We start from the raw sequence: 27856 nt of genomic DNA on the forward strand, positions 1-27856 counted from the left end.
CAAAATAAAAAGTAAATGAAGTTAAGGTGAAAGTAAATGAATAGAAGTTTAAAGTAAATTGAACACATTTAAAAGTAAAATACCTGAAAAATTACTTGTTTGGACAATTTCTATTGTCATGGGAAACACCAGATTGCCCACAAGCTCTACAGGTTATGCCCTTTTTGGATTTTTGTTCAGTAGCGCTATTTCTTTTACACTCTACAACCGCTTTGAACTTCTGGCAGAACCTTTATTAAGACACTGATTTGGAGGCAAGATATTAACATCTACTTCATTTGACCCAACCAAAATCTGAATATCAGCATCTTTCACCTCTTTTGAACTAGGTGCATTTTCAAGATTATTCTTTGATATCATGTGCTCCTCAAATGAAGATAATGTCCTAATAAGCTCAGATAAATCATCCTCAGATTGGTCAGTTAAACTCACACAATTGAAAATCTTGGACCATACATCACTGACCAATTGCTTCTTCTTATCATACTTAGAAGCATCATCCAGAGCAACATTTATGACAGAAGCTTTCTTCAGAACATTTTTTCTCCAACGATTCAAGATATAAGGATCGGGAATTTCACGTATACACTTGCCTTTCATAACAAATAGAATGTGTCTACATAAAACGCCTTGACTCTCAAACATTCTACAAGTACAACTTGACTCATATGTGGCCAAGTCAAAAGTTACATCAAAAATTTTCCTTTTCTCACGATCAACAATAACAGAATACTCCACACCATCTCCATACAGAGAACTACAACTTTCAACACCACATGAAAAATAGGCCCCCTCGCATTCTTCTTGAAAATCATAAAATATGGCACGAGTATAAACAACAACAGCGTGCTTTTCCAAGTGTAAATGAGTAACCAATTGAGGCCCAAGTTTATTAAGCCAAAACAACTCATCTTGTTCATGCCTTTGAGCATCAAGAGCAGTTTCATAACGAACAAAGAATTCAACACAAGTCACATGAGGGTTTGTAAAATTACAAAAGAAACTATTTTCACCTTCAGACCTAGAAGTAGAACGCAGTACACCACCCATAAATAAGTCCCTAAAATATGCAGGAATCCAAATATGTTTAATCTTGAACATGTATGCAAACCACTCATGATTGACAAGGTCAAACTCCTCCATAACACTATTCCAGCCATCAACAAATACATGAGGATCAATTTCTCTATCCCAAACTACTACACTTAGCTTTTTCAGGAAATCAGTTTCTTTACAAAAAGCAGTTCCAACCTTTTTAGGTACCTTCCTCATTATGTGCCACATACATAGCCTATGTTTAGTCTTGGTAAAAACCTTTTCTAAGGCAATACCCATTGTAGGATATTGATCAGTGATAATACAAGAGGGTTCTCTTCCCATGCACTTCAAAAAAGTTTGAAATAGCCACAAAAAAAGAATCTATGTCTACTTTAGATAATAGAGCAGCACAATTTGTAACACATCTCTTGTGATTATCAACACCAGTAAAAGGACAAAAAAACCAATGAATATTTATTTGTATCATAGGTAGAATCAAAAGATAAAGAGTCCCCAAATAATTGATAATCTCTTCTACCAATAGTATCAGCCCAAAAGACACGGGTCAAATGCCTGCTTTCATCAACACAGTAATCAAAATAATAACCCTCTTTACTGGTTTTCACTTTTTGTTCAAGAATCTGAACAAACATCGCACCATCAGCATTAGAGATATAAACTTTCAAGTCCCTAGAAAAATTTTTGAAATCATTTTTACTGCCCCTGACATTTTCAAACCCACTACAAAGTTCTTTCATGATCGTAGAAGACATAACAGCACCTATATTTAACTTTGAGTTGTCAAAAATAAACTTCTTATGAGCAAAATTTAAACCAACTTCATGTTTAATAACCTGCCTAGTAGTAGGTGTAGAAAAAGGATGAGAATGATATTCATAAAACAATAAACCATATACTTCCCACCAGTACAAAACCTAAATTTTATCTTAGCAGGACAAGCAACTCTCTTCACAGTTCTTTCTCTTTAAACAAGAACCCTCAACTTGTATACCAGATTTCTTGTTATTTGTCACATACCCTTCTTTGCTACATAATAAATATTTAATTACAGTAACTCCTTTACCTGTAGGATCTTCCTTATTCTTTTGTGATTTAGTAGTACTAGAACGGACTTTAAATCCACACTCATTAGCATATTTGTAATAAAAAGGCAATACCATCTTAAAGAGTATCAAATATCATTCCAACAAAAGGTTTGTCTTCCAAAGAACAACCTGACATATACTCTTTATCACCTTCAGAATTATAATATATTTTAGGAAGCAAAGGCTGAGTGGGTGTTTTGGAAATTCTTACATTGTTATCTTCAATAGTGACAGAAGAAGAACAATGCTCTACACTTTCAGACATTTTCCTTAAAAGTAAATGAATAGAAGGAAAAAGTAAACAAACAATAAATAAAAGTAAATAAACTATAACTAAAAGTAAACAAATTTTTTTAAAAATAAGCTAATAAAAACTGTTAGAGATATACTAAAAAGTAAATGACTCAGAGCATAAAGTACAAAAAAAAAAAAAAAAAAATTTAAAAACTTGAAGAAACTAAAAAACATGAAGTTATAAGGATATGCAGAAAAAATCTACAATGAATTTCGTAAGTGTAAAACAACAACAAATTATACAACTTGATTAATAACAGCAAGCAATATAGCAACTATATGCAAAAAACATCTACAATGAATTTCGTAAGTGTAAAACCATAAAATAGAAATTAAAAACCAAAATCGTAAAAATAAAACACAAAATCAAACACTAAATTGTATAGAATAATTCAAAGAACAATTAATAAATAAAAATTGATAAAAATTAAGATAAAAAACACTAAATAGGAAAACACGTAATAAGATAAATAATGAAATCAAAATAAACGACGAAAATACAAGTATAATTAGAAAATTACCTCAATGAATGAAAAAATCGAAGAATACGATGTAATTGAAGATGAAAATAAAAAAATCCGGGCAAAAAATTCGCTTAATCGAAGAACTCAGATCGCGGGCGGAGAACTCAAGGTTAGAGAGAGAAAATGAGGATGCGAAGAGAGAGAAAATGAAGGAAGAGAGAGAGAAAGAAAGGAGGTCATTCAAAGTGGCTAAATTACCAAAATGACATTACTGAAATGAAAAAGGCGGGTGGGATGTCAGCCGTTGGATTAAGGACGATCAACGCACCAGATTAGTTCCTAGTTCCTATTCTATGCTTAGGTTCTCACATGATCCCATATATATATATATATATATATATATATATATATATATATATATATATATATATATATATATATATATATATATATATATATATATATATATATATATATATATATATTTTGATGATCACAAATGAAATAAAAGTTTTTTTTTAGAAAAAAGAAATATTTATAACTTTTTAAAAAATACGACTACATTATGCGGTGCAGATTGAAAAAAAATAAAAAATCGTAATTTTGCAATTTGTTGTGATTTGAAGCACTAAGCCGCATCGAAACTACACTATGAACACCCGTGGAAAGGATATAGTTCAAATCAGATCGTATAAAATCATGTAAACATAACCTTGCCTAAAACTTGTTGTGATATCAAATTTGCAAGTGAGAAAAGACTAGTTGTGTCAAAAAAAAAAGAGAAAAGACTAGTCAACCCACGTATAAAAGGGGGCAAAGTACGAGAGCGAAGGGGCCAATTTCAAAGCTGTGGGCGTTTAAAACACTTTTGGTTTTTGTTTTTTTTGACATAAAAACATTTACCATATTTAGGACTCCGATTAACCCGTCGGAGTCTGATTTTCTCTCTCTCTCACTCATTCAAACACAATTTCAGTAAACAATTTGTCACCATATTTCACGACTCAAAATGGCGACTGCAATCAAAGTCGTCTTCGGTCTACTCACATTTGTCACTATTGGCATGATCATCGGTAATTCTTTGATTTATTCTATGATTTTGTTTAATTAACTGATTAATTTATCAAATTTGTTGATTATCATCTTCAACTTTGTACAATTTTATTCTTTGATTTAGTACTTGATGAAATTTATAGCAGCTGAATTTTGTTTGTTATTATAGTATGAATTTTGTGAATGTGTTGTGAATTTTTATCAGTTACTCCTGTTATACGATTTTGTTTCTATTGCACAAATTACTGGTTATGAAATTATAATTTCTGTCTTAATTTTGGTGGATCACGTTACAAATTTTCCAGTTGAATATTTTGAGAAATTCTGATTAGTTTATGAGAATAACAAGTGAAATCAAAGTACATTGATATTTTTGAACGAACCGCGGAAAATTGGAATTGTGAATGCATTGCCCTATGTTGATATTTGATATTTAGATAACACACATTACAATTGCATTTAGGTTGTGTTTGGATACACCTATTTCATTTCAAATAGTTGAATTCAATTCTAAAATTTCAATTACTAGATTTCAATTCCAAGTCCCATGTTTGGGAAAGTTAAGAATTTACAATTTTGGATTTCAAATTCTAAAAGTTGTTTGGTAAAACAAGGAATTTCAAATCCTGAATTTCAAATTCTAATATCTGTTTGGAAATACAAGGAATTTCAAATTATGAATTTTAAACCAAGGTACATTTTGCCAACAAACTCTAAACAAAAAGACAACATATCAAGATCTAGCTAGTAGTTTTAGTTCACAATCATCTAAATAAAAATACTAATCATTAATACATAATAAAACCCAATCCAATTTTTCCACTTCCGGTAGAGTTTTTAACATTTCAAACTCATCCACCGTCCCATTCATGAACCTTTTCACAGCTTGTAGGACTTGGTGACGTGAGATCCCAAGTACACTTGAGACTACCTCGTAGATCTCCTGTGAAGTTGGCTTCGATGGCCCTTGCGCTCTGCTCACATACTCCTTAAACGACTCTGCAAAACAGCTCACTGCATCTGCTAGACGATCTCTTTTGAGCTTCTTGTTTGATCCTCCGGAAGAAGCCTCGGAGGTACTTGCATTATCATTTTCATTCTCCATTGCTGCATGCTGCTCAGCTCCTTCATCAGTAGCTCTATCCGAAGCAAACAAAGTACATATATCATCCCAATTCTCAATGAATTTATTTTGATATGCAGCGGCTTGGGGAGCATCCTACATTAGCAATAATCAACATCAATGTAAGACAAACTATAATCAGAAAAGCAGCACAATAACAAACTATAATCTGATATGCAGCGTCTTTAATAAACTGCTGAGAGGCATAGCAAGCCATCAAGAATATACTTCTAAGAAATGCAACATTCCTGATCAAGTTCTAATTACAAGTACATCAGAAGAGCTGATCATAAATACTATACCAATGACATTTTATAAATATTATACTCCAATCCCACTATCTCGGTTATAGAAGCACACTCAAGTTTTTTGCAAAATTCAATGGGATTCAATGGGAAATGCTGACTCCTCTTGATTCTAGCTTAGAAGGTCAGCAGTTCAGCACCATTAGGCATATCTAAAGTTAAGAGAGCAAGCTCCACCAGCACACTTACAACCTTAACATGAGCATGAATGACTATAATGTCAGTACAAAATTTAAAATACAACAATAAATAATGAAATCACATCGGTTGTTTATCAGGGAATGGGGTTACTTGGTACAATTGTACCATAATCAGTAGCAGCATTTTGTCTATCATTGTCAAGCAGCTAAACTGATTTTGGCCCTCAATCAATCTAGAGGGTTCATAAAATCATAAGTACTGTATTACAAGAGTTAGAAGCCAAGATGTCATGTAATCCTTAGCACTAAAAAGAGAAACTTGTAAATTCAATTTGGCTTTTCTGAGATAATGATATCCTTATGCAATATATGCAAGTTATTTTTAAGGCAGAAGGTCAATGTTGTAGAGGCTCAGTTCAAAGGAAAATAGGAAGGTTTTCAGTTCGGTAAACAAGCCTAGAATTTCAGATTAACATATAAAACAAGCCTAAATTAACATATAAGCCTAAACAAGCCTAGAAGCAGAACAATTAACAATCAACAAGCTGAAACAGATAATAAAATTTCATATTATAGTCTATTCAATGAAACAAGGAATAAATGAAGCATACCGTACAGTACGTATACCAATCAGCAAGCTGTTCTGCAGGGATCACCACCATCTTCTTTTTTTCATCCCATTTAAACTTCGTGTAAGTTCGAATTTCAGTAATAACGGAATAGTGCTTCTTCCAAACCTTAATCCGATTCCTAACATGATCTACAGTTATAGACATGCCCAAGTCAGCCCTTAACTTGTGAACCACGGCTTGATATGCTTGTGACTTGAAATCTCCATCACCCTTGTTCCCTTCATTTATTTGCTCAAACAATGTAGAAGTAAGTATCTCATCCATTTTTGAATTCCACGAAACATATCCTCTTCTATTAGGAGGACCCATAGGTTGTTTGCCTTGTCTTTTAGAAGTCATTGTTCCTAAATATCACAATGTAAACATTAGCAGACAACCAAGATAAGCAAAAAAAAAAAAAAAAAAAAAAAAAAAAAAAAAAAAAAAAAAAAAGTGATGAAAACATTAATATGCAGTCATGTAACTCTCTGAATTGTGGGTGCACAGCCACATGGCAGAGTATGACAGGGTGCTTTCCTCCTATAGCAGCAGTAGTAGTAAACCTTGTTTTTATCTTCCATTTTCAATTAAACACCCTTAAGCTTTCCTCCTATATTTCTGTGTGTGCTTGTGAAAACTGTTACATTTGACAGGGGTGAGCTGAGTATACTGTTACATTGACAGGGGTGAGCTGAGTCCATAGCAGTTTAGGCTGAATAAAAGAAACAGAAAGTATTTTTACATCCTAATAGCAAAAAATGCACATGGCAGTAGTAAATAGATAAGAAACAACAGAACCACAGTAAATATAGCCTAAGAAATCAAAACCATTAATCACCTATTATCCATTTCATTAAGTAGTCAAAATTCGAAGTCTCCTCCCTTGATACTCTTTAAACATCTTCTTGGCAAGTCTATCCCTAAACTCATTCCACTCTTTTGTTGACCGAGCACTGGTAATATAGTCTTCTTCTTCTTCTTCCTCTTCTACACCGATTACTTCCATATTTAACAAATCTTGTTCTACCTCTTGCATAAGAGTCGTTTCTTCCATTTTTTCCTCTCTTAAAAAGTTATGGAGGATGAAACATGCATTAATTATCCTAATTTGAGTCTTTTTCCCAAAAAAACTAGGATTCCTAAGAATGCTCCAACGTTTCTTCAACAACCCAAAAGCCCTCTCAATAGTGTTTCGGGCAGAGGAATGTCGTAAATTGAAAAGTTCCATATAATTTGTTGGAGTGTTTCCTCGCCACAAATTTAAATGATAACGGGTTCCTTTGTAAGGAGCTAAAAATCCCTCACAGTTTGAAAAGCCCAAATCCACAAGAAAGTATTTGTCTGCATTATCAAATATTAGATTAATCATATAAGATTCAATATAAAATTACTAAGTTATGAGGAAAAAAAAAATCTAAACTCTTACTTCTTGGTATTTTAAGCCCATTAGGCCTCCTTAATGCATCACGAAGCACACGAGGATCTGATGCGGACCCTTCCCAACCAGGTAAGACATATGTGAAACGAAGATTAGAATCACAAGCCGCTAAGACATTAGTACTAAGGTCACCTTTCCTATCTCGATAGCGAGGACGATCCTCAATAGGGACGGTCATCTTAATGTGTGTTCCATCAAGAGCTCCAACAACACCCTAGCATTATATTTCACAATACATAACTTAGGCTAATAAAAAGAAATTTATATCGTTAAAGCTATAGGTCATATTGATTTTACCTCAAACCATTTCCACTTGTTATCCTCGGCAAAACTAGTGGTTTGGTCAACTTGCTTGATGTAATACTTTCCAATCTTCAAAATAGATTGGAGGACTATATGGAATTGACGACTCACGGTCTCTCCAGAACGGGCAAAGATAGCTTGAATTGTTCTATTTTTCAAATCTTGGGCAAGAATATGAAGAAACAATGCAACTATCTCTTTTATCGTGACATTTCTTGTTGTCTTTAAACCTCCCTTAGTTTGCAATATATGACATAATTTATTAAAACAACTTATGTCAAGCCTTAATTGCTCTCGACAAATCCTATCATTTTTTAAAGTGTTCATCCAAGTAGCTCTAGTTAAGGCACGCTCATGCTCATTCCATGTTACCTCCTTAAGCCTATACTTTTGACCATAACATGCACCTACTACTATCATAATAAAACCTATAACTACGACAATAAACTCCATATCTTCGTCATCATCCCTTACACGTTTTAGCGACTCCCGAGTAGAGACTTCCTCTGACATCTTTTCAATTATGAGTTGGAAGAATAAACAATACCCAAACTCAAACTTTGCTTATCTTAAGCCAATTCAATAGTATCATTAACAACTTGTAAGCAACAACTTTTTAATCAACAGCTTGTAAGCCAATTCAATAGTATCTTTCTTTACAAAATTCAAGCATCAAATCATTCAACAAAGGCAGCTATAAAATCGAACAACCACCCTATTTAATCAAATCAGTGCTATTTAATTAAACTATCAACACAAATCACGAAAAAAAAACATGCAAATCAAACTCAGTGCTATTTAATCAAATTATCAACACAAATCACGAAAAAAAAACATGCAAATCAACAAAGGCTGCTGTAAAATCGTTAGCAACAATAAAAAATAATACAATCGCAGCCATCAGTGCTATTTCTCATCAAATTGCAAAAATTAGGGTTGATTAAATTGACAAATCTCATCAAATTACAGAAATTAGGGTTAAGAATTGCAACTAATAAACTACAATAATCTGAGCATTAGATTATAGGATTAAGCAACAAATCGGAGAGAGATAGAGCATACCCGAGGAAAGAGATTGGAGATAGAGAAAAAGCTTGACCTCAGCTTCTCTAATGGCGGCACAGGAGAGAGGTAGGAGAGAGAGCAAGGATTTAGGGAAAAATTTTCTCAGAGAGTATCGTGGAGAGAGAAAGAGTGAGATGGGAAACAAATTGGATTTGAAATGACATGATTTGATAATGGATTTCAAATGGCCATATTTCTTACATACCTTGGATTTGGCCCAATTACAAATCCAAAATCTTAGTATAGCCAAACAACCTATTTGGCCCAATTCCGTCATTTAAAATGAAATCCACAATACCAAACAGGCCATTACAGGAATTAGACCTCCGTAAATTTGAATTTTGGGAGCACTTAATTTTGAGAGAAGGAAAAAAGAAGTTGTTGAAATTGCATTTAAATTGATGCCGAAAATTACTCTTCTTACTGTAATCATCATGGGATGCTACATTTGTATCATGTGATATGCGATTTTTGTATCTGAGATCACTTCCTTTTTATTTTACAGTTTACATATTTGTATAGATTGCAGATTTCTTTAGTTGAATAATTTAACAATTGAAGAATGAATTTCTGATGTAAAATATATGAAGTTTATACTTGGGGTTCTTTAACATTGATTTTACTGTCAATGTTGTCAGACTTCAGTAATTGCATATTACAAAATTATCAGGATGATAAACTTGTATTTTCTCATTGTGCTCAATGCCATTACATTTCCAAATTTTATATGGCAGATTTAATAATATTATTGTGAGTGGCATCTTCGGTGAAGACATTATTTGACATGTGGATTGTTTTTCTTTAAAGACACCGTATATATGCTTATGAAGTTATGAATGTCAATAGGAACAAGTTACATTGCTGCTTCTATAGGTTAGACTCTCAAAATTTGTAACATTTAATAATTAGTTATAGATGCATTGTTCCTAGATTATATGGTTACTGTTTTCTGCTTGATTTTTTTAATTAATATTTTATTTTCTGTTAATAATTATTTATCGTTTGTTCACCTTGTCATTAGATTGTCTTTCACTAATTGGTAGTATCTTTGTTTTTTTTTTCTACTCACTATAAACGAGGTCAAAGCTGTCAACATAAAACAACTTTGACTGTGTATTACTGCTTATATAAAGTTATAAAAAGTTATTATGTGAGCTCTTATTTTCATTGTTGCAATGTGTTTCTTCCCAATATCAAATTTTCATAATTTACACTAGCACGTATTTAAAGATATAATTGGTCAAACACTTGCGTTGGAGACAGTGAAAATTGCGAGTGAGTGTAACAAATAGAAAGGTGGGAGTATATGTTTATAATGATCTTGATTCCTGATAGACCATTTTCATCAGCTTCGAGACAAAAAAAGACTGATTCGTTGTTGACATTTGCAGGTGCTTTATTTCAGTTAGCATTCATATCTCAGCTCGAAGATTCATCTGGTACAAATAATTTTATGTCCCTTGTTTGTAGTATTTCAGTTGTATATTACTAATAAATTTCTCAGTTACTAGGTCAAGTGCATTGTAACAATGCAAGTTTATTGTTTTGAAAGATACATTGCTGATTGGCCATACCCTACCGTCCATAGTGTTTGCTTATGATTTCTCTTTAGAATGGCCAAAATACCTTCCATTGATCTGTTTCCTTACTATACTCTTTATTTTCATGGGTATTATATTATTAGATGCTTATATATTCAAATGCAAGTATGACAGAATACGTTACCAAAAAGAAAAACAACAGAATAACCCACATTTACATTTGTGAAGCCATTAGAAGGAAAAAAATGTCTATTACTTCTAGCCATTAAAAGCCATTAATAAGTGTCTTGATAAGCATTTGTTTTATTTGATAAAGGGTGTAAATGAGTTGTTGCTACCTAGGACAACCAACTAAAACATAAGGCATGCTTCTACTTTATGCGGGCACAATGTGCCTGGAAGTGGCTGCACTTGCCCTGTTAATCTCAATGTATGCAACATCTTTTTACAAAACTTGGAGTCATTCTTAGGCAACTTTTTCATCAGCATGTATTAGTTGTAATATGATAGGTATGAGGAGTTGGTTATAGTGAAAATTTCAATTTATTGGTAAGGACTTATTATGTTGTATTCTTAAGGATTGTAATTAGATGGAATAGGATAAGGAAATTGACAAGTGAGGACTTTGATGTAATATGGTTCTAGGATTTTACTATATGGCATAATGCAGTAACATTGTGTAGTATGGCTTAAAGGATTTTGATACATTAAGGAATGAGGACTTATATTGGTATACTCGAAGGACTTTGATGTATGGTGAAATGATTCACAATAGCCCTTATACTGATTGTTTTTATCAATTACATTAATTACAGGCACGGGTCTTCCATCATCTAGAAAGATGCAGCAAATACAGGCTAAAGGCTATCTTCCCTTGTCCACAGGTTTATATCCTCTAGTTCTTCTCAGAAAGTATTTATCTAATGAGCTGAATAGTCTATAATGATACTTGTTCTTTGTAGCCTCAGTATACAGTTTTGTTTGTTCTATGGCATACCATGCCCAAATGAGGTTTTTTTATTTATTATTTTGCTGTTAAAAAGGATTTATTTTAATGATACATATTTTCTCTATGCTAACATAAATGTTTCACAACTCAACTACAGGCAAAGCATGCTTTCAAGAATATATACATTTATTTTAAATTTTAACTCAGGACATAATGTGATGTTTTTGTGTGACTATGAAAATTCTCTGGCGCCTTCTACTCTCTAGAAAGTATATCTCTAGGTAGTATTTGAAAGTCATGTTGCTATGCTTTTTATTTGTTCACTATTGTTTATTATTGTGTTGCTATTCCCCCGCATTACTCCTTCCTATGCACCCAAGGCTTTATTTGGAGCAGAGTGAGAGGGTGTAGATGTATGCATCTTTTCTTGTACCATTATAATAAGCTTTTTTCTGCTAGACACCTAGAACTTTGGGGATTTAAATTTCCCAGGATATTGAACACAAAAGAAGTAGAGGAAGAGGTAGGTTATTGCAATCCTGAGTCGAAAAACTGTCTTTTAGAGACTGTACAAAACGGAGTCAGCCAGTCAGGAGTACCTTTGAATTAATACTTAACTTTTGTGCCTGTTATAATTGAATAGTCATTCCAACCCTTCATATTTTGTTTCTAATACTGCTTTCTCAAGGAGAAGGAAGAAGAGCAAGAAGAAAAACAAGATGGAAAACAATACCAAATTACCAAGGACTAATGCTAGGAAATTGAGCCGTTAAAAGTCTTAAAACTGTTGTTGGTTGCTTTCCTTAATTATCATGTTATGTTTTTACTTGTGTTTGAATTTGATTTATGCCATCCTGATGGATAGAAGAAAGTCATTTTCAGTTGCATCAGCATTCATAGAATTTTATTTTGTCCCTTTCTGTTTGGGGTGGGGATGTTCAATGTGTCTGCTTTGTTACATTTTTTCTTTGTGTCTATTTTCTGGCTCATAGAAATGTTAGTCTCTCTGATCATTTTTCTTAATGCAATTTTTTTTTTCTTATAGCTGGACTTTGTTTATTCTTTCCTTTGGCTTTGCAGGCATTGTTGGTTGGGGTAATGACAAAGAAGCTGCTCTTTTACGCCTTGGACTTGTAAGTTATTTTTAAAAATTGGACTTAAGTAGCTATTATCCTACATGTTGCTCCATTACATTCCAGAGTGCTATGCCCATTTTCATATCATTTTTCTCCATAGTATTGCAATTGTGTCTGTTGTACATTATTCTCTTATTTCTCTATCTAAGCAGGTTATTAGTTGGATATTACTGTGACTCCTTTTAATTTATTGGGTTTCTTCCATTGGTGATTGAGAATTACTGCAAAGAGACCCCAGGTTAAACATCTTTTGAATCGTATTGGATGCAAAACGTAAAATTTACCCAGGATAAAACCTACTATGTTTTACTATATGATTTAGGTGTTATTTTCTTTCCTTATGCTGACAATCTTCCTATAGTGTTTAATTAGATTGTGTTATAAATTTGGAGAACATTGTGCAAGTATAGAATAATTAGTCAAAGGACAACCAATAATAGTTTCAACATTTATGACTCATTAGACAGGCCTCTTTGTCGTACATGGTGAATGTAAATCCAAGGAAGTTGTATATAAACTTGATTTGTTACGGCATATGTACCAATCGCCGATTATCTCTTCACTCACATTAGTCTCATAGTTCCATACTTCCATTTATACCATTGGTACTACATATAACTAGTATGAGGATTTTGTTATCTTTTAGTTTATATATGCTAGAGCAATAGATACGCAAAGCTACTATGCGAGATAGAAGTGAAGGAGAAAATTTCAGTGTGACAATTTTAGAGAGAAAAGGTGTTGTGGCCTAGGATTCATTAATTTGCGAGCAGTGTGTGTTGGTCTCAGATAAAAGTATCCTTAGATTTATTATTGTTGCCCAAAATTACATAGTCAATGTATTCACCTTCATTTGGGCCCAAGTACTTGTGTTGGATCCTCAATACTACAATATGGGTATGGACCTTGATATCTGATTATAGACCAATCTTATTGAAAGGCGTCTGATATTTGGTATGGCTGTATGGGACCTGAGTCCAATCTATTTAGCGGGGAGGTTTTATTTTATTACTATTTTTTATTTTTATTTTTGGTAACTGGGAATATAAATTCCAATGGAAGTTATTTGATTGGCCATTACCACCTTAATGTAACTAAGAAAAACTGAGACTAGGTCAGTGTATTTAGGAATAACCACTTGCCACCTTACTAATGATTTTTCCTTGGTTTATGTATATTGTATGAATGCTTGAATTTAGCTCGACTAGCTGCAAACACAAGCTATGTTAAATTATAAAATAGATCTTTTGATGGTTCAAGAGGAGATTGATTACATGATGCAAGTTTGACAACAGTTATATAATAGCTGTTGGCCTGTAGCTAATAAATTAAGAAAAGGTTCAATTTCTTCCCTTGCAGGATTACAGTAGAATAAACAAGTGCTAAGTTATTACAAGAATGACTGAGTGAAAATATAAATTAATTGATGTCAAGATTGTCAACAATAAATTTGATGTTAACTTTTATTATACCTTTTACTGGTTGGTCACATGATTATTCAGGCCCCTCTTTATATTTTGGCTATCAAACATCTTGTAAACATAATTTCATAGTCCTGACTCCTGCATGTTTTCCTTTCTTCAAATGGTGGTCATTCCTTTTCTTTGAATTTGTAGGTGAAGCCTGAGGTGATTAGTTGGTCACCCCGAATCATTGTCCTGCATAATTTTTTGAGCATGGAGGTACGTATCCTTCATTCACTTTTTGTCATGCTTGATGGATCTCTTTTTTTGCCTTGTCACCTATTCTTACAAATCTTAATACTACAATATTCAGCAACAATACCATCCTCCTTTCTTTGCATATGATGTTGAATAATTGTGTTACTACATATAAATGACCCTGTGATTAGTCAGTCGTTTGTAGGCAAAATACATACTCTTAATTAAATATTTGTCTGTAGTGACTGGTGTCTGTTTTCTGCCTTTTGTTTCGATTAAAAAAGCATATATTACCTCCGTTTCATATTATTTGCAATGATTTGACATAAAGTAGAGAGGAAAAATGTCTAATCGTTGCAAATAATATGAAACGGAGGTAGTACATAGCTGTAAGCCATAAGCCTCAATTAGAATTAGAGTGTTGAAGTCTTACTTGTAGGAAAGGGATAGTAAAATTGATGCTGAAGCTGTTTAGAGGTGTTGTCGAACACAATCGTCCTATGAAATTCCCCTATTGGTGATGGCCCAGTCATACTTCAGTTAAGATGGTATTATCAGTCTCTCATTGTACCACATCGCCATGTGTGAATGTGATACTGCTCACCTTGTTGTCTTAATCAATAAATTCCATAAATGATGTTGCAAGGTGTCTAACATTTTTGAGCTTATATTCAAGCTTGCAATGGTCTTGACCCAAGCCTAATTTCTAGTTGCTCTAATTCGATATGAGTAACTTACGAGCAGATTAGACTTATTGTTGTTTATTTAGAGAGGCACCATACTAAAAGAGGGCCAAGGTAAAAATCTCAAGTTTTTATGTAACAATATTTCCAACTAACTACAGAAGATGTCAAGTATTATTCAAAATCTAACCTTGAGGGGGCAAGCGTTATCTTTGCCCTCAAAATTTGGTGGTTTCTTCTTAACTAGTGCACCACCAAATTGACATTTGGCAATGAAATCCTCATCCACAGTCAAACATTTTTTTTTTATCCAAATCATAACTCTCTTTTGTAAAACAAAGTTGTACCTTGTTTAACTAGCTCCAAAGAGAGTTTAACACTTGCTATTTTGGGCTGTTTTTGAAGAATTGCAACACCTCCCTTTTTGGTAACTTTTACAACTCATATTATTTATTTTACTCATACTTGATCCACTCCTTTTCTCTCCACTTCTCCTTAAAATTTTGCATAAAGCAAGCCACTTGTCATTCTCGGGGGGGGGGGGGGGGGGGTATACTTCATGCTCTTTTCCTTTTGCACAAATAAATTAAACAACCTACTTGTTGCCTCTTTCCTCTTGGCTAATATGTTGTGCCATTTGCAAGTATTGCAATAAGAAGTGCATGATTAACAAACTCATCCTTTTTATAACTTAAGTTAATATTATGATGCAACAAAAATAAAGGCCACACCATTTTGGTCGAGCTATTTTATCAAGGATTTTCAATTGACCGCAACCTGCTATTTTATTCAAAATCAAATGTCCTATCCCCAAGTCATCCCTAACACTTTAAAGATTGACAACGATCTTAACTTGTGGTTGTTCTAGTGAGAAGATGAAAGTGACTTGCAAATAATGTAAAATTAATAGCCATGGTAGGTGAACCCGTAAAGCCCCTCTAATGCTTAAGTCGGTGATATAATGTAGAGAGGAAAACGTCTAGTTACCTTTGACCGATGTAATTGCTTAGATATATATATAAAATATATACGAGCTATAATAATACAAAAATGAACCTCTGTCGACCATTTACTAAGAAAACCCAGTCCGCAAGAATTGACATCAAAGGATACCATGAGATGTAATCATTATATTTTCCGAAGTGTAGGTTGGACTTCAAATTATTTTAATTCAACTTCATGAAATAAACATATTATGTGCATTGAGAACTGGATGCTGAAAGGAATCCACTAATTTACCTATAGCATGACTCAACTTAGGAGCAAAGTCTTTAGAATTTTTTTTGCACTATCAATCAAGCTAATAAGATCAGATTTGAATATGTTTTTTTAATTCAACCACTTTTGGCTCATAGACATTAATATTTCAAGGAAGAATATGTTGGAAGGTGTTAGCTTATACTATATTAGTAAGTCATAGGGTTTGGACAAAGGAGTATTGCCAAAGAAAAAAATTTGATAAGCTGTCATGCTTGAGCCTTTTCTTTTTTCTTTTTTCAACCATGTATTATTTTTGTTGTTGAACCTGCCATATTTTCTCAAAGGGGTCTGAGAATCGCTGGCGAACTTTATGTGTTTGTCAAGCTTGAGCTCTCTGGTCATGCCAGCTAATACTGACTTGCTGAATATTGATTGATGCGTATTTGACTATGCAAAGATTTAGTTCCAAACAACCTTTACTCAGTTTAACTAAAAAAATAAAAATAAAGTTTCTAATACATAATGAATAGTTTCACTTGTTATTGATGTTTTTTGACTGTAATTTTCAAAACAATTTAATTTTGGATATGATACAATGCTCTCATAAAGTCAATGTAGAAATGAATGTTACAACATAAGGCCCTTGTATAGGTGAGTTGTTAGTTTGTTCCTAAAAGAGTTGAAATAAGTTTAGAAACATAAACTAATATCACTACCTGATACTAATGTAAAACTCAAGATTATTTCATGGTAAAACCTTGCAGCAAAACTGACTAATGAATAAACTTTTGTATGACAGATTATCTAATAATCAAACTTGTCCTAGAAATAATTTGACTACATTATTCTACTATTACATTTACCAGGCTGATAGAACATGAACTAATATATGTCCCAGCTGTGTTAAAATTTTTGTGTTTGCTGCCACATTTCTTTCTTGCCAAATACAATAGATGTGCTCATAAACTTTATCAAAATACTGTTGCTAGCTTGAGGTATCATGCCATAACATAATACGGTCTGTATAAAAATCCAGCTGCTGCTAAGATCATGCTAAGGACCAAAACAAAATCCCAGCTATAATGATAATAAACTGTTGGGCTTGCTTAAGGTTTTCATAAACCAATTCACGAACCTACTCTGTATCAATATGCATATGAAAAGTATTGGCTGAGACTGACTTCACAAGATTCATTTATTGAGATTGAAACAAAAGGTTAAATTTTGGAGACTTTTGACAAAGAATCTATAAAACTGCCATCACTCTAATAAACAGTCACCAAATCTTTAAAGCCTGACCTAATAACTTAGACATTAAACTTTGCACGCTAATTAATTTGATATGAATCCTTAATAATAGTTATCAAAGTGACTTACGCAGTTACGCTCATAAATTGAATTGACATTAGTAACTGATACAAACAATGCAAAATATGACAATAGAAACTCAAAATTTGACCCTTGAACACTGGTGATTTATTTATAAAAAAACTAATAATTGTAAATTCTGGTACTCTGTATTTACATATACATTTCCTATACCGCAAAGTAAAGCATTGCTACCATGCCACTTGTCAGCCCTGTTTAGGTTGACATGGTGCCATATCCTTGAAGAGTAAGTTCAGTAGTTTCTATACGTTAAAAATTTGTGCATGTAGACTGCAACCCACAATACCCCATGTCCCCATTTGAACTATAAATGACTTACCAGCTAATCTAAATATTTTATTGCATAATTAATCAAACTACATCTTGTACTCCACATTTGAAAAAGATAAGAGAATGTATTACTATTTACAAAACACAAAAACTGCAGAATGACTAGACAATGAGTAGCACATAGACACCACTAAACATTTTCAATTACATTTACAACTAATTATCATATACTTCGTATGATCTTATTCCTTATCGATCTAATCATCAATTATTTATTCATCTCTATTCAAACCAATCATCTTCATTTGATGTAGTAGTTAAATTTAATGAATTTGTCAAGCTATTAATTTTATATATCCTCCATTTAAAAAAAAAAAAGCATGGATATGTTGGATTTGATAATAATTGTAAGTAATACATAAAAAATTACATGTTATTTCATCAACAATTATTTGTTTAGTCTTAGTGTACACTCTCAAAATATTGGCTTTCCTTAATTTTTACTACCAAGTTGTTTTAGAATATTAGTTTTAAAATTGTACATTGATAGGTATAAAAGTTAAATGTTGCAATTTATTTTCAAACAAATGGAGGAATTATTACCACATGCATGAATCCACACGGGATGATATGGTATGTCCAAAACCTAATAGATCATATTTTATTCAACACTTCTGATGATATGTGCAAGACCTGATATAAAATGAGCAAAACCTAATATTCATCTCACCATTGTTTTGGCGAGACGCATGTCACCCAATTCCTTCACATACACGTAACTTCATATAATTTCTTCAGATTATAGTAAATAAAATCATCTGATTGTTTATTGAAATATCTCATAAAGGCCAAAGAGAAATACTGTTGCTGAATTTGAAGTTTGGATCAATGAAGTATAAAAGGCTGCATTTCTTTTTGTTTTGTGCTTAGTAATTTGCATTTCCCACGTGAAAGCTACAACAACTACAAGTTTAATTCAAGAACACACAAAATCCCATACATTCATGTACTAACCACTGTGTAATCTTGTTGATTTGATGCCCATCCCCCTTCACAGCATTATCAAGTTGTAGGCCTGAAATGGTGTCTTGTATTTACGCGTAATTTACTCAAAGTTTAACTGAAATTTATTTGCTGATCAAAAGTTTATTGTTTTCTCCAGGAATGTGATTATTTGAGAGCTATAGCTTTGCCTCGCCTACAGGTTTCTACTGTGGTCGACACAAAAACTGGAAAGGTTGTTGCAATTTTCTCTTTTTTTCCTCGTGGGCCTTGTGGCTGCTCCTTGCTTATCCTTATTGTAGATTATGATATTCATGTTGACCATACTTTTTCTGTTGTATGTATCTCCTGTTATCAGCTCATGATAGCTTGGTTGTTAACACTTTATCTGTTATGTATCACTTGTGCTCTAAACTTTATCTATATTCCCCTAAAGTATCTAGTCCTTCTACAATTTGTCAAAACCATTGCACTTGACACTTTTTTTGAGTTACTAGGGAAATTCCATGTACAGCTTTTTTTTTTTCTTATCTTGGTATCCTTTCCCTCAATCTCTATATTAATGACTTGTAAATTTCACTTGTATAATTTATGGGGTGGACTTTTATATTTAGGGGTAGCATAATTTCCTTGCATGAATTTGTTATGTACAATGTGTCTAATCATTACCATGCATGATTTTAGGGAGTTCGAAGTGAAGTTCGGACAAGTTCTGGAATGTTTTTACATCCAGATGAGAGGAAGTATCCATTGATAGAGGTAGGGTTGTTAGTTTGTTAGCCCTTTTTCTACTGGAAATTTTTGGCTTTCTTTTAGCAATTTTGCAGGGTTGCTAAGTTTATATTTGGAAATTCATGGCATTGGTATCATATTCTCTAATGTCTTATAGTGTGATCATTGTGAATTTATTAATGTTCTAATTGCTTAGAAGAAAAGAATTTAATGTTATTTTTTGGAGAAAAATAAAAAATAATCTTTATCTGGATCTTATTGATCTGGGTCATATTCTAATGAATCATGAGATTGAAAATTGTAGATGTAGAAACGGTGTATATTCATGCTTTAGGATGAAGTTCTGAGATTTGCTTGACTGATTCATTTGATGTACTTCCTTGAGTATGTACTCCCTTATGCCATTCACCCCTCTTCTTCACCCCCGCCCTAACTCGTAGGGAGAGAGAGGGGGGGGGGGGGGGGGGATGGGTGTGTGGAAACATGGATGACTGCCTTTACTACACCTGCAAGCATTTGGGGTTTTTTATTTCCATACCCTACCACAGCCAGATTACAATGGATGGATACTATCATTTATTTCTGATTGTGAACTGCTACTTGAATGACTGAATGGTATTCTCTTATTTCCCTTGAATCATCAGGCAATAGAAAAAAGAATTTCTGTTTACTCTCAAGTACCAGCAGAGAATGGGGAGCTCATTCAAGTTTTAAGGTGATTTGCTTATGGTGTTTTTAACTAGAATTATTTTGGAGTATCATAGCATTCTTTATATCTTATTTATTTATTGACAATTTAACTTAATATTTGATTGACACAGGTACGAGAAGGATCAATTTTACAAACCCCACCATGACTACTTTTCTGATTCTGTAAGTTGAGTCTTCTTATGACAAGAACCATCTGTTGCACATGCTTGTCCTTTTTGTTGATGTTTTTTTGTTTAACTTCTGTGTGATTTCAGTTTAATGTGAAGCGAGGTGGTCAAAGAGTTGCAACAATGCTTATGTACTTAAGTGACAATGTTGAAGGGGGTGAAACATATTTTCCTATGGTAAGCCTGAGTAGATTTGTGCACAATAGTTAGGTGCTTTGATGATTTGATCTCTTTAATTTTGGGAAATTCTCAATGGTAGCCATACAAGATTACGCATTTTCATTGGTAGCAAATTTTTAAGAGGATTCTCTTAAATTTAGAAATTGGATTAATAAGTTTTCTCTAACCTAGCCATATTATAGAAAATTAAACATAATTGACCTTTAATATGGTTATACCCTCACCACCACTACCACATTCACCACCCTCCTTTCCACCTCCTACCACCGAAAACACCTAACTACCCTTCTTCCTCGCAGAAAACACTCAGCCGCCCCTCTCCCTCCCCTTACCTCCCCTTCCACCACTAATGAAGCACTCTATCGCCCTTACCTTTCCCCCCAAACCGCCAGCACACCTTCCCTCCCCCCCCCCCCCCCACGTACCCCGTGGAATCAATTGACAAAAAATCAAGAGGACGTGAAGTCATGAATCACAAGTATAGAGGAAGAACCTAAATATCGATGTTGTTGTTATGACTGCAGAGGTTGATTTCAGTAACGTTGAGTTCAAGGTGACCTGTATCAGTAAACCCGAATTCATAGATGGGTATTTTGGGCCATTTATCGAAATTGATCATGGTGGGAGAGGTGAGAGAAAATAGGGTTATAAGGAAGAAGAGGGTTAGGGTGGTGGTGCAGTGGTGCGCCATGGATAATGTCGCGGAAAGGGGGAGGTGATTTAGGGTTTTGTGGGGTGAGGGAGATGTGGCTGGGTGGTTAAAGGGTAAAAGGTGGGGCAGCAAGGGGAGGGGAGAGGGGCGGCTGGGTATTTACAGTGATGAGGTTGAGGAGGAATTGGAGGATGGTGGTGTAGTGTTTGAAAAAGCGCGCTGAGGCGCAAGGCGATAGGGGGTAAGCGCTTAATTTGGTCTGGCAGGTTAGGTGCATGAGGCACACTAAAAGCGCACAAGGTGCACTTGAGCAAACTTCAGCCAAAATTTTTGTACTGTTGATGTAAGGCGCACTGGCGCGCCTAGGCGCAGCATAACCCCTCTCGCTTCAGCGCTCCTTTGAGCTTTTTTATACATTGTGCTGGTTTATTATTAAACTATGTTTAATCTATTTTAGCTTAATTTAATTGAGAGGTACCAAAATATAGCTAGTTCAGAGAAAAATTATAAATCCAATCCTATTTAAGAGATTTTTGAAAATGTTTTGCTACCAAAGAGAATGTGCAGTTTTATGTAGCTACCATTGAAAATTTCCCTATAATTTTGATATTGCTCTCTTACAAATGCTTTGCTATCACTATCCTATTTCATTGCATGTCACACTTCTAGAGATGTTTTTTGACTGGTTCTGCCGGCAATCACAAGAAAACAACCTATGAGAGTACTACCATTTATTTTACATTTAGCAGGTCAGGGGCTCCATCTGATCCTCATCAGAAAGAAAGTGGTGTTTCAGATGATTTCAATCTTATCCTGATCATTGATCAGTCATGTGGTTGAAAACAATGATAAAAGAATGTTGTTTCTGTGAATGACTATATTTTAAGGAATTTTGCTTTGTGTCATTATGTGTTCTACTTCTCCTTTCTCAATTATTCTTTATGCTTGTATGCTATTTGTTAGGTTCCCTGATGACTTGCGGTTTAAAAAGTGGCTCATATAGAAAATCTGAGAGCCTTTATGGTTCTGGGATATTTAATACAAATATTATCTTTTTGGTGTCTGCAAAGTTTTATAGAAGTAAATTAGAGCTCTTTTTGCCTAGGAAAGTAGTGTCAGAGCACTGTAGTTTATATCTTAAGCTTAGGAAATAGTAATATCCTGATGTATAAAAGATCCATCTTAACTCAGTTGAAAAGGCAATTTCTGAAAGACTTGTGTTGAAAGCAGTTTCCATAAATAAGTTGAGTATTTTCTAAAGGTGGTGCTGGTAGGGGGGAGTAGTAGTAATGTATTTTTGATGACAAGTTTTATTCATTACAATGCTTAGGATAATCATGGGTTATTTAGAGTGCTTAGGATAATCATTGCCTTTTCTTTTCTGATGAGTATCTAAGCCTCATAGCCTAATATATCTCCTCGTCTTATTATCTATGTTATCATCTCCTCCATCCATGTCCACCTCATGCAAGTGCAATGAGTTGCTAAATTTATGTTCAGCTCGTTGCGTATCAGCATTAGATGCATGTCTCATATAAGTTTATCTTTAAATTCCACTTGACTGCATATGCTTGCAACTGAAGATCTATACAAGTATGTTTTCTTAAGAAACAAGGGGTAAAAAGAACAAAGATGATTAGGACAGTCGTCTCTCAACATTGAAAATATGTTGCTGCATAATGAATTCCTAACGGTCATCTCTAAGTGGCTAAAAATTGCTGGAAATGATACCTTCATGCTACCTTCTTTACCAGGATAAAGATATGATAGAGAAATAAACCGCCCGATTGGTTCTTGAGTATATACCTGTTTGTTTTGTCAGGCTGGTTCTGGTGAATGCAGCTGTGGTGGGAAGATGGTCTCAGGAATGTCTGTAAAACCACTCAAAGGAGATGCCGTTCTTTTTTGGAGTATGGTAAGTTAGCATTACAAAGTATCTCAGATTTAAAGATGCATGCAATGTTATCAAACCTTGAATTTGGTGAATTGATTTATTCCTTAAATTCGTTGCAGGGTCTTGATGGACAACCTGATCCACGTAGTGTACATGGTGGATGTGAAGTGCTTTCTGGCGAGAAATGGTCAGCTACCAAATGGATGAGGCAGAGAGCCATAGCTTAGCACCCAACATGTGGCTGATACGAAAATCCTTTCCTTTCATTCTTGAAAGCAAGACTCTCAAATGTGTTCCCTCATTTTTTAGTCTGATACATAGAGGATAACTGCCATGTGACATCGGCTGGATTTAGATATAAGAGAGATAGAGTAGGTTAGTTAGAAGACTTGTACAGCGAACCACAGAGTTTTGCTTCTCAACTGAACTCTTAGAGATCTCCATATATACATATCATGTAATTATAGGAAACACCATTTATCTGCCTCCAGCCCTCCACAACCCTTTTATTGGGTGCTATACTCAGCTTAGATTGTTCTCGAGAACATCCTGGCTTCTGTCCAGGTTGATTTTGGCATAATACCATCTGGTTGCTTCAACTTGTTGAGTTCCACTGCTATAAATTGTTCAGGATTTTATTTTTCCTCGAACTAATTTACAACTCATATGCCTTGAAAGGAGATTCGTTTTCTATCAAAAAACTGTATTCTGCCTAGGTCGAAGTCCCAGCTGTAAATAACCAACTAGATTCGGGTATTAAGACAACAAACCACCAACACAATGACCAGCATTCAAAATCCATATGCCTGGACAGATAGACCCAAATTTGATTAGAACACTAAATACCTAACCCAAACTTGACCTAGACACTCCATTTGGCCACGCCAATAGTACGCTAAAACCTGCCTGTAATGCAGTTTAAATGTCATTGTAATGCTTATAGGGCTTTCCTAATGGTCTGTTGATACGCTAAAGAAGCAAGTCAGCCTAATAGTATCTGCGTCTTGGGTCCTTGCTACATTGAAAATAAGATTTGACATTCACATATACTTGTAATAAATAGACTGTGGTGGAAACAAGTTTAGATAATATGATTTGGTACATACAAGTTTATTTCACACAACCCAAGTTTTGACAAAATAGGGGGTGAACCTAGTAAAATCTTGGATCCTGTTATTCTGGATTGAATGAATTTGAACTGAAATGAAATTTATAAATTTGAACTGGATTAATATTAATGAATTTGAGCAAAACTGAAGTGAGAGATGAAAATTACTTTGATGTATGTAACTAATCAAATTCTTTATACAGAATTGCATTAATCAACTAAAAGAAGATTCAAATCGCTAAGTATATAATGTCTTGTAATGATATTGTATGAAGATTGAAATTAGTCGTATAACCGCATTTATTCTAGTTCAGTGTGCATATATAATGCGTCAAGCAACTAAATCACTAATGGAGGTTAGAGCCTTAGAGGCCATTCGTTGTGGATAGTGATGGCCTCACCAATCTCAACTTTGTTGATATCATTAGAAGCACAACTAAAAAGGGCATAAAGTACGGAACTCAGTCATAAAAATTGAAACAACAATAAAATTTATGTTATCTCAATTCTTTACAATAACAATTGAAGAAGGTACCCACAAAAATCTAGAGATAATCTTTTCTATCAACATCAATTTGTTTTGAGTTTTTTGATGTTTTGCAAAAAGTTTGTGGCCCACTTCTAATGGTTCCTTCTCATTATAAAATTGGACAATCTATTTTACAAATGCTTTTCTTCCTTCTCCACATTAGAAATATTTCATTTTAGTGAACCCACAACCCCAATGTTGTTATTGAAAGTGTTATGTTTGTTGCTGAAAATGGTGACCATGGTGAATGGAGAAAGTCAAATATGTTCTGAAAGTGATGTTATAGTCATGGTTGTGGCCGTGATGGTAGATGTGGTTGTTCTTTTGGTGTAGAGAAAGTCGCAAAAACAATGACGTAGACAAGATTTGATCTCATGTGTTAGGTATTACCCCAGAATTTAATCAACTAAACTAGTTGATATCCATAAACAAGGTTACATTGACCGTCCAAAACTTGGTAATTATTTGGTATGTTACTTTCCAAGCAATGGTAGGATCACGATTCACGAGTTCTAGCTTTTATTTTAACATAGTGTAAGATACAAATATAAGGAAAACTAATGTTTATTCAAAGTAAATGGTTAAGTAATCGATCATTCAACTATAATAGCAATAAAAGGTAAGAAAAAAAATATAATAATGTGAAGTAATACTAGTAGTTATCAAATTATTATTCTCTAAGGAAATACAAGAAAACACAAAAGCACACAGAATGTAACAGCAGCAACATATTATGGCTGAGACCTCCAGTAGTTAGCCATTTCGAAACCATTCTTGCCTAATTGATAATCCTCAAATGTCTTCTCAATTTCTGCTTGTGTATTCATCACAAAAGGACCATATTGCACCACCGGTTCGTTTAAGGGCTGCCCTCCAATAAGCACAAATCGTAGCGAGTCTGATGACACATTCCATACATTTAGGCCGTCTCCAGGACCTAAAACAAGGCAGTGATGAGCTGACATTGGTTTTGAACTTGATGACCCAAATACTCCTTCACCCTCTACAATGTAGACAAAGGCATTGTATGACTCGGGTATTGGTTGAGAGAATTGAGCTCCTGGTTGCAGTGTAAAGTCAAGGTACATGGTTGGAGTCCTTGTATAAACTGGTGAATGAACTCCCATTGATTCTCCTGCTATTACTCGTACCTCTACTCCGTCGTTCTCTGCTCTTGGTATGTCTTCACTTAACAATTCTTGATAATTCGGCTCAATCCTGTACCAAAAAAATTTAGTGTTCGATTCAAGTTTTTGTGATAACTGATAACAAACATCATTTTATGTATATTTGGTATTGGACACCCTAAGTTCTATATGTAACTATTACTTACAAACACGTTACAAACACGTTAGGAAGTGTTATATTATCAAGAAAAGAAAAAAAAAATGAGAAACTTTATTACATTTTATCTTTGGATGATAAATTGATCCAAAGTTGTAAACCCTTGTTGACTCCTTCACCAACAGGCATCTCAGAATGAACTATCCCTCTTCCTGCTGTCATCCACTGTACAAAAATGATTAAAGACACTAATTAGTAATTAATTACTTAATCAAATAATAATCATTTTTTTCAACCTTAAATATTTAATTAGTTTTACCTGCACATCACCAGTACTAATGATTCCCTTATGTCCAGCAAAGTCTTGATGAGCAAAAGCACCCTGTTCACATACACCACCAAAAGTGGATCCGCAAATTCTTGTATCAGACGATTTAAAAGTCGAATAAACTAAAACCCTTTTAATTTAAAAAACAATAACGAATTTTTTTCTTAATGTGGAAAAAAGTCAACTAAATTAAAAAATTTCATTAAAGTGAGAAATTAAATTTACCTCCAACATGTATGTAACTGTCTCAAATCCTAAAAGAAGATAAGGCAAAAAAAAAAAAAAAAGTCAAAGACTGCTTAAGGATGGAAAGTTGAATGATTCAGATTGTTCATGAAAATTATGTAATAAAAGAAATTAAAAGAGAGTATATTAAACAAATCATATTTGTAAATAGGAGAACTAAAACCTCTGTGTGGATGATCTGGAAATCCAGCTGGTGCAGAAACTGAAGAACACAATAATACCCAAATCATTAAAATTACACAAAATGTATAAAATAAATCAACATTAACACACACACACACACAAAAAAAAAAGAACATGTAAGGTTTACCTGAGAATTCATCCAACATAAGAAAAGGATCCAAAAACTTTAGTCCTGGTCTGCAAGTCATAAACAATCTCTATTTCGTAAAAATTGACATTCAAATAAGTTTTTGAGACAATGATGTTAAATGCTTATACACTAATCGGGAATACAAATCATATTAACTAAAAAAAAAAAAAAAAACAAAAAAAACAAAAAAAAAAAAAAAAGAAAAAAACGAAAAAAAAACAGATATCAATAAATTTGGGTTCGAAACCTTATTTGCATCATTGTCTTTTATGACTCTCTTTAAACAAATTTATTATTTTTTTTTCTAAAAAGGCGGGATCAAAAAATAAACCTGCCAATGCTACGTCGAACTGTAGCCCCATCGCCTTCGCGTTGCGATTCAGCTAAAACCTTCTTAACAACCTCTCTAGGAGAGTTGAATTCAGAAGCCATGTTTGTAGTAGCAAAAATGGTACAAAATGAACTTATTTTGGTGTGTTTTGGGGATGGAACAGTAATATTCTATGGAAGTTGTTTGTAGCAGCAAATCTCATTCAAAAAAAGTCGTACCAATTATTTTTGGTTTATTATTGGATGATTTGGCTTTGTGATGTTGTAGAACTATGTCTGTATTTATATATGTGAAGATAGGTGACAAATAAAGAACATGTCATAAATAACAAGGGAATTTAAAATGGGTTTTCTAGAAGGATTTTATATTACTATTGAAATGTGATTGCGTTGTTACCAAAAAAAAAGAAGTATAAATGAATATGGAAGATTGTAAATGGGCCAAAATTGAATGAAAATATTGTGGTTGGGTGAGGGTGTGCGTGTGGAGAAAATAATGGGGGTGGGATCATGGATGATGTAGATTTTTAAGGACATTTCTCCACTTATATTCAACTGACCAACTTTGATGATGATTCTATTCTTATGTCATCATGACCAAACCAAAAAAC

General features: G+C 33.7%; 3 protein-coding genes across 3 annotated transcripts; 1 reads left to right on the forward strand and 2 right to left on the reverse strand.

Moving 5' to 3' along the window:
- Positions 1 to 201: 201 nt before the first annotated feature.
- Positions 202 to 1796, reverse strand: LOC145571349 (protein FAR1-RELATED SEQUENCE 5-like). The gene is made up of 2 exons (XM_081630400.1): positions 1503 to 1796; positions 202 to 1383 (listed from the first exon to the last, which is right to left on the reverse strand). The coding sequence occupies exons 1-2, from the start codon at positions 1794 to 1796 to the stop codon at positions 202 to 204; spliced, it is 1476 nt and encodes a 491-aa protein (XP_081486526.1).
- A 1934-nt stretch (positions 1797 to 3730) lies between these two features.
- Positions 3731 to 23718, forward strand: LOC145585135 (prolyl 4-hydroxylase 1-like). Its single transcript, XM_081641875.1, has 12 exons — positions 3731 to 3975; positions 10332 to 10379; positions 11297 to 11365; positions 12511 to 12563; positions 14183 to 14248; positions 18932 to 19006; positions 19456 to 19530; positions 20148 to 20218; positions 20325 to 20376; positions 20469 to 20558; positions 23036 to 23128; positions 23227 to 23718. Exons 1-12 carry the CDS (start codon positions 3912 to 3914, stop codon positions 23332 to 23334), a joined length of 864 nt encoding a protein of 287 aa, XP_081498001.1. The 5' UTR covers positions 3731 to 3911; the 3' UTR covers positions 23335 to 23718.
- A 1566-nt stretch (positions 23719 to 25284) lies between these two features.
- On the reverse strand, positions 25285 to 27547 carry LOC145585147 (pirin-like protein). Its single transcript, XM_081641883.1, has 7 exons — positions 27247 to 27547; positions 26913 to 26962; positions 26766 to 26804; positions 26582 to 26610; positions 26348 to 26410; positions 26150 to 26253; positions 25285 to 25962 (listed from the first exon to the last, which is right to left on the reverse strand). Exons 1-7 carry the CDS (start codon positions 27345 to 27347, stop codon positions 25476 to 25478), a joined length of 873 nt encoding a protein of 290 aa, XP_081498009.1. The 5' UTR covers positions 27348 to 27547; the 3' UTR covers positions 25285 to 25475.
- Between the last annotated feature and the right edge of the window lie 309 nt (positions 27548 to 27856).

This window comes from Chenopodium album, chromosome 2, assembly GCF_948465745.1.
Source record: "Chenopodium album chromosome 2, dcCheAlbu1.1, whole genome shotgun sequence".
Taxonomy (NCBI): Eukaryota; Viridiplantae; Streptophyta; class Magnoliopsida; order Caryophyllales; family Amaranthaceae; genus Chenopodium; species Chenopodium album.